We start from the raw sequence: 7,585 nt of genomic DNA on the forward strand, positions 1-7,585 counted from the left end.
ATTTGGGAGAAAGCTGGTGTATGTGGGACTTGTCCTTGCTGGGTTCCACTGAGCGCCCACCTTTCTGGGAGGTATGAGGTGCGCTCCTGAGCACCTCTGTCCATGGAGCTGCACCTGGAGGGGATGCCATAGAATCATTAAGGTTGGAAAAGACCTCTAAAATCATCTCGTCCAACCATCAGTCCATCACCACCCTGCCCACTAACCACATCCTTCATGCCCTCCAGCACTCCATGCTGTGGGCTGATGCTCCGAGAGCAGAGGTGACGGCATTCACTTCAGAACCTCATCCCTCGCCTAACCCAAAGCACCTCACCACCCAATTCTGGGGATACGCTCTGTGTGGGGTGGCAGATGAAGAACCTGGTCTTTAAGGACCACGGTGCCCTAAACTCAGTGGCCATGCCTGTGTGGATGTTTTTGAGGTTCATATCCTCATGTGGGAAGTGCTGGGCTGGCCATTTGCAACCAATGGCACACCGCATCCAGCAGACTCCACAGGGTTTTCTCATTTAAACAACCATTGTAGCACTCCAGGAAAATGGGAGCTGGGATGGAGCATCCATTACGGTAGAGCTGCACCGTGCTGTGATGCATCTGACACGCAGTGCATCTGGAAGCAGCTTTATTTTTCACCCACGTTTTTAATTCCCGTGAGCAGAGCAGGAAGCACAGCCCCACAGGCTCCAGCAGCACAATCTGCAAGCCGAGATTACAGCTTTGTGAGTGCGGGAGATATTTCCATCCTCCTGATGGCTGAGCCAAGAGGGAAAAAGGGGAGGGGAACAAAAAACGTCCATCTATGAGGCGAAAGCTCCCGAACGAGGAGCCCCGGGCACAATCCCGCGGCACCAACCCCGGCCCGCAGCGGGGCCTCACCCGGCCACCGCCCTCAGCGGCCCCACCCGCAGCCCCGCGCCCGTTGCTCGGCAGCTGCGAGCCAACCGAGCCTGCCGGGAAGGCGGAGGGGCAGCACCACGGATAGCTCCTATTGGTCGAAGGAGGTGAGGGCGGAGCTCGAGGACGGCCGTCTTCTTCGCTATTGGCGGAAAGAGCCGTCAGTGCGGGGCGGGGGGCGGGGCCTCGCGGCTAGCGGGGCCGCGTTGAACGCCGCGTTAGGGCGGGGGAACGGAGTGAGGGGGCGGCGGCGGTCGAGGGTAAGCGAGCCGCCGGCTGCGAGGAGAGCGGCGCGAGGTAGGGAGCGGCGCGGGGGCCGTCCTCACCTGTCACCGGGCGCTCCGCCCTCCCTCCTCGCGGCCCCCGGGCTCCGGCCGCGGGCGCGGTCCCTCGCGGTAGCGGCCGGGCTGGGGCTGTGCTTTCGTCTAAGGGGACCCTCGTCCGAGGGAGGGCGGCAGGCAGGCAGGCGGGCTGCGCGCGCGGTGCCACCGGCTGTGCGCCGCCGCGCGGACGGATGCCGGCTGCCCTCAGGTAGGTGGGAGGGGGGCGGAGAGGGCAGACCCCGGGAAGGCCGCCTCTGGGCGCGAGGGCTCCCCGCCGCCGTCGCTGCGGCAGGCGGCACCCCGGAGTGGCGCTGCGCGAGGGGGGGAGCGGCTGGGGGCTGCGGCTGGGGGCTGCGGTTGGGGGCCGCCTCCGTGCGCGGGGCGGGGGGAGTTGCGAGGGCAGAGCCGCGCGACTTCTTATTCGTAGCCGCGCTTCTTTTCACAGCAACGTGAATAGCTGTAAAACACATAATTCTACCTAAATTAAGTTGTTTAAATTGGAGATAAACAGATGTCTTAGACCTGCTTCTCTTATAAGAAATCTCCCTGTAAGTAAGTCGGCACGCGTGTTGTACCCTGATGAGCATTTTGATCCTGGAACCCTTTTATAGATGAAGTTGATGTATTTCTTCAAATTCATTTTAATATCAGAAATGGCAGAATGTTACAGCTAAAGGGATCCATAGCACTTTCACCTAACTAGCGGCAGTGGATGCAAAGCCAACAATTTCTGCACAGGATTATTAGAAAAATGAGTAAGGAGTCATGCCTGTTTCCATTTGCCAGCAGTGTGACAAGCTTGTTTGCTGATGGCACACCCATTATCCTTTGTTTACTTTTATGGGTCTTAATCTGAATTAATTGGTCACAAAAGCCAGGAAATATTTAAATTCTCGTTATTCTTTAGAAACAGAGAGAGTTATGTATGTATATACTACAGTATATAGTATGTACGCATGCATGCATACATGTTTTTATATATACGCTATACTTATGCTTTCATACATATTTTATACGTATATACATACATACATGTATGCATGGCTTTGCAGGTTTTTGCAGGGAAATTACATCATTTTCAAAAGAAGCAAGGATGTCAAAATAAAAATATCTCATGAAGATAGACTACAATGAACCCCTACAACAACTCAGTATGATGTCCCAGAAAGCTGACACAGATGAAAAAATATTTGAAACCTGGCAGTTACTCAAAGAAACTGCTTCAAGATTGTGAATGAACTATCTGCGAACTTACTCACCTACTACGTTTTTTTAAAAAGATGTTTGTAGGTGCCAGTGTTACTTTGTAGAACTGGTATTTTGATGCCTGCATTAAAACAAGAAGTGCTGGGGCACAGAGACTTTGAACACATCTGCTAAACCTGTCAGTTTTGCTCTGTCTGAAGGAGGAAACTGTACAATTGTTTCATTTCTGTCTCATTCTCTGATGTATGAAATGGGATTTGATGTAGCTAAAAGCTCATATGATATTTTGCTTTCATGCACGCTTGACTTTAATAACACAAAATGGAGATTTTGTCTCTCTTCAGTGTTCTATTAAAAAAGCAAGTCCATTTAAACCAAGTAAAAGCAATCAGGGGAAATATCTCCCTTATTTTTAAACAAGCAAACTTAAGAGAAAATGTAATGAAATGTATCTTAAAAAGCATTGGCAAAACAAAAATAAGCCACTTAATGAGCTGGCTTGTTGAGGGGCTTGTAACTCTGTAATGAAACAATTTGTAGGTTGTCAATTGAAAGCTCAGATCTTTCTAAAAAAGCCCATAACTTATGTTAAATGTCAAAAGTATCCCAAACAAAATTAAAAACTGTTTTTACAATAGAAGTTGTCAGGCTCTTCTCCATCCCAACTTCAATGATGGATGAGGGGAAAATACCTATGTGTTTCCTAGGAAAATAAACCTTTCAGCTGTTATTGAGGTCAGACAGAAGATGTCATGAGAGCTTTTTTTGCTGATTCGTATCTTTGTTTATTCATACAAAGCGGCTTCCTCCAATTTGCAGACATCAGAGACTGAGCAGATAGGCATGAAGACACAAGATCAGTGAAGCACTTCATAGAAATGTTTCATTTTTAAAATCTATGCTTCTAACTAAGCCAGAATGGTACTACAGCTGAGAAAATGCAGCAGTCTTTTCTATTACGTATCACTTAGATTGTCTGCTTAGTCACCACAGATTTAACCTGTACTAATGTCTTTGTGCATTCCTGGTCATGTGATAGTCAAGACCAAAAAGAAGAAAGAAAAACCCTTCAGTTACAGCTTTTCTCCATATTTTTCTGCCTTGTTCCTTTTGAAAGATAGTTTTTCATTGTCTCTGTTTTCAATAGTCCTATTTGATTACTTTCATGATAAGCCTTAAACCACTTTGCACAGTTTCCAGGTAAGTACTGTTCTTTTGTTTAGCACTGAAAGTCAAACTGTAGTGTGGAAATCATACATGCATGGTTGCTGAAGATAGCAGCTACTGACCATTGTGCACAGACATTATTAACGCTGTGTGGGTGCTTCAGAATGGGCACCAATAGCAGGCGTATGCTATAGGGTTTGGTTTGTTGTATCGTCTCAAATCTGAGAAAAAATAGGGCAGCAAGGACAACTTTTAAGAATAGATTTTTGGTAGTTTAGAGCATGTACTGGTAGTTCTTGCTTTGCTGGGACTATTGCGTGAGTAGAGATGCAGGTTGTGATAGCTTTGTACGTTAGCAGGGTACGGAAAGGCTTTAGAGGTCAGATGGGAGTGAATTTGGGACTTAAGAAACAATGCAGTTCTAGCACGTGAAACATGTCTCTATTCTGTGTGCACTAGGTGTGAAGAAAGCAGAAATATTCTGTATAAATATGGCTTGTTCTTTTTCAGTGTGTGTTTATGTCAACAAGCATGGAAATTCTGGGCCTCACCTGGATAAGAAAAAGGTTCAGGAGCTTCCAGATCACTTTGGACCAGGTCCTGTCAACGTGGTACTTCAACAAGCTGTACAAGCTTGTGTGGATTGTGCCTATCAATCCAAAACAGTCTTTGGATTTCTGAAATCTGGCCATCATGGAGGGGAAGTGATAACTGGTATGTGAAGATGTTTCTAATTTTTTTGTTTCTTCACTTGTTTGTGAACCTAGGGTAGGGAGAAAGAACGGAAGTAACCTGCAGTGAGATTCTATCACTTTTGTAACTCCTTAAGCATAGTCAAGAATGTATGTTTGTGAACTACTTTATTAAGATAGTCCTGGTGGAGTATACTTTATATCACTGGGAGTCCAGGATTTTCTGAACAGTTCTTAAATCAGAGTCTAGCAATAGCAAAGTTGAATTACATGTACACTGTACAGTTAGGTTGTTGGTAATAAGCAGAGCTTGTGCATCTCAACAGCTGCAGCTATACAAGCTATACATTTGTCAAGTAAGCTCAGTATGAGTGGAGTATCAGCTTTATTAATTCAAGTCATTCTCATAATCTTATCCATACATAATGTTTGTGTTCTTAATACCTTAACCAAGTGAGTGAAAAGTTTCCAGCTAATCTGTTTAGCTTCCAGGCAAGTGATTCCACATGTTAAATTTGCTGCTTCCTCCTTTCTCCCATTCCCTGGTCTCTTAGGTCAGTGTTTGTTCTCTTATGTCCTCTATTAAGGAATAGGTTTAGTTCTGCTACATATTAATGCCATGCCTACAGATAAATTATCCTTACATCTCAAACTGAATAGCTGCTGCTTGACATTTTTTTTTTCCTTCTAGGCTAGGAAGTCTCTGTATGGCATGCCAGCAATGTTTTGTTGCAACGTTCTTAAAAGAAGAAATCTTTTACAGCGTGCAAGTTCTTTAAGATATGGTGATGCATTGTGGTTTAACCCAGCAGATCACTGAGTGTCACGTGGCTGTTCATTCACTGCCCCCATCTCAGTGAGATGGAGAGGAGAAATGAGGGAAAAAATGAGATAGAGAAAAAGAAAAGCATAATAATTATGGCATGTATATCTACGTATACACACACATACTTGTAATCTAGATTTATAACAACGGATGCACAAGCAATTGCTCATCTCCTCTTGAGGTCTTGAAACAGTAAACGTTCGGTGCAGAAAGTCTATACCAAATTAACTTGAAAAACTGATGCTTTCCAGCTTCAGGTGAGACAATTATTCATTGATCTTTTGTACATTTCAAGTGTGCAAGAACTCACCTCTGGAAGACTGATATTTGTAGATAAAATTGATATGGCTTACTGGGCTCTGTTAGTGGCTCTTTAGATGTAGTAAATTTGATGTTGTTAATGATCTTCTGCATATGGAAGTTCTACTTCTGCTGAATTTACCTGTCATTAACAGCTTGCTGCATTGTGAAATCATTAAATAGCAGCCTTTAACATATTTAACTCTGGTTTTTGAAAAGCTGAACTTCCTAATTGGGACTCATACATGTATGAACCCTTGGTGTCTGGTGCTGACTTGAGAATAAAACTTCAGTTATTACTTACAGGGCCTGCCTTACAGCATAAGATCACATGGCAGTGCCTTCTGCTTTCAGTATTTTACCAGTGCTGTGGTACAACTGGGTCTGGTTAATACCTGTTCAGATACAAGACAGAGTAAGGAAAATGTGTTTATTATTTCAGATCAGCCCTTTTTTACAAGGCATCGATTGGTTACTTGGTGGTGAATGTTGGGTTCTATTGCAGATGTGATGCCATCCATGCAGTAACGGATGGAAATACGTTAAAGGAGCAGCATAACAATTTATTTCACAGGGCAAAGGTCAAGAGAGTGCTGATTCCATATTACAAATCTAACAAAACTGAAGTGGCAGAAGCATTCTTTGAAGGCTTAAGCAGATGAGGGATGTTCAGTTTTCTGTTACAAAACCTAAATCAGAGAGCATTGAAATCTGTTGAATTTTGGAATAGTTGAGAGTAAGAATGTGAATTCTGTTTGTAACAGAAAAAAACTTGTTCTCATTCCATCCCTCTACTACTCGCATCTGCTCCACATGTCGAAGTAGGAAAAGAGTCATTTGTTGCTCCGTTAATTGCAAAACTGTATTTGTCAGACACCAATTCTGAATCAGCTCTCATACCTGTTACCGTGCTTTCAATAACAAGACTGCAGTTGGGGTTGGTTTGTAGGGAGGCTAGATGAATTGAAAGGGAGTGGATTGGGATAGTATAGCTGCTGGACAGAAACACCTATTTTAAAAGATGATCATCCTATGAAGTATGCCAGTTTTCCCACCTTGTGTATGTGACCTGAGGAGCTATGTTAAGATAAGCTTAAGATAATGGCAGGACAAGGGGAAATGGCTTTAAGTTGAGGGAGGGAGGATTTAGGTTGGGTATCAGGGGAAGTTCTTTACGGAGTGAATGGTGAGGTGCTGGAACAGGCTGCCCAGAGAGGCTGTGGACACCCCTCTTCCTGGAGGTGTTCAAGGCCAGTTGGATGAGGTCCTGGGCAGCCTGGTCTAATATTTAATAGGGAGGTTGGTGGCCCTGCATATGGTGGAGGGGTTGGAGCTTCATGATCTTTGAGGGTCCCTTCCAACCCAAGCCATTCTATGATTTTCTGATTCTAAGCTCAAATGCTAGTGTCTTGGGAATCAAAGCAGAGTTTCTCTTTGCCATCCCTATTTACAGTTGCTTAACTAGGATCTGTAGTATCAGAAAGAAACCTGGGATATAATTGGAGTAAATGCAATTAAATTCTTCTGTAAAATAGTCAATTTAAAACCCTTTATGTCTTGAGCGATCATGGAAAGAGTGACATAAAATGATTATTTAACGGATGTATTTGGGATCTCTGCTTGATTACTATAAAAAGATTCCTTCATAAGACATTGTATGGAGTTGGCTGATATTTGCTGAAATACCCCTGTTGAAACTTTCTGGTGTGGAATATTGCTTCCAGTATTTCATCATACCTTTAAAAACTTATGAAGTTTCAATCTACAAGTTTTGGACTCCTTCATAGTGCTTTTCTGTAGCCATTTGAAGTATTACTTCTGCCTTTCAGTCTTGCACTGAGACTTCATTTGGTGGTCTCATTCTCTACTGATCTAATTTTCTCATTTGTTTCCTTTAATATTATAGTGCTTATCATTGATTGTGTCTGTTAGTATCTCTGAAATTCTATAGAAAGATGGCTATTGCTTTCCTTTTAGCAAGTTGCTGCAGCTACTTCAAGCCGACAAATAAAAGTTTGCTTTCTCCAAAAACCTCAGTAGCCACTGCTTTGCTTTTTTGATACAGATCAAACTAGAAAGTTTATCATTATTGTCTTGAGGATTGTGTACTTGAAAGAGAAGGGCTTGTGGACTTAAAAGCTGCTTTTTGCCACAAGTGTTGTGTTTAATAGAAG

General features: G+C 43.8%; 1 protein-coding gene across 1 annotated transcript; it reads left to right on the forward strand.

Moving 5' to 3' along the window:
- The first annotated feature begins 354 nt into the window (after nucleotides 1-354).
- LOC149911595 (uncharacterized) lies at nucleotides 355-6,103 on the forward strand. Its single transcript, XM_090133608.1, has 4 exons — nucleotides 355-439; nucleotides 808-1,428; nucleotides 4,104-4,307; nucleotides 4,977-6,103. Exons 1-4 carry the CDS (start codon nucleotides 355-357, stop codon nucleotides 4,979-4,981), a joined length of 915 nt encoding a protein of 304 aa, XP_089989734.1. The 3' UTR covers nucleotides 4,982-6,103.
- The last annotated feature ends 1,482 nt before the right edge of the window (nucleotides 6,104-7,585 follow it).

Source organism: Phasianus colchicus, unplaced genomic scaffold (genome assembly GCF_987193195.1).
Source record: "Phasianus colchicus unplaced genomic scaffold, bPhaCol1.hap1.1 HAP1_SCAFFOLD_85, whole genome shotgun sequence".
In the NCBI taxonomy this organism is placed as follows: Eukaryota; Metazoa; Chordata; class Aves; order Galliformes; family Phasianidae; genus Phasianus; species Phasianus colchicus.

What these genes read in the sequence shown, in the direction of transcription:
- LOC149911595 (XM_090133608.1), top strand. Translation starts at nt 355, where the DNA reads ATGAAGAACCTGGTCTTTAAGGACCACGGTGCCCTAAACTCAGTGGCC. An exon ending in TTTGAGGTTCATATCCTCAT is followed by an intron (nt 440 to 807) that starts GTGGGAAGTGCT and finishes TCCATCTATGAG; the next exon opens with GCGAAAGCTCCCGAACGAGG. An exon ending in CGGATGCCGGCTGCCCTCAG is followed by an intron (nt 1,429 to 4,103) that starts GTAGGTGGGAGG and finishes GTTCTTTTTCAG; the next exon opens with TGTGTGTTTATGTCAACAAG.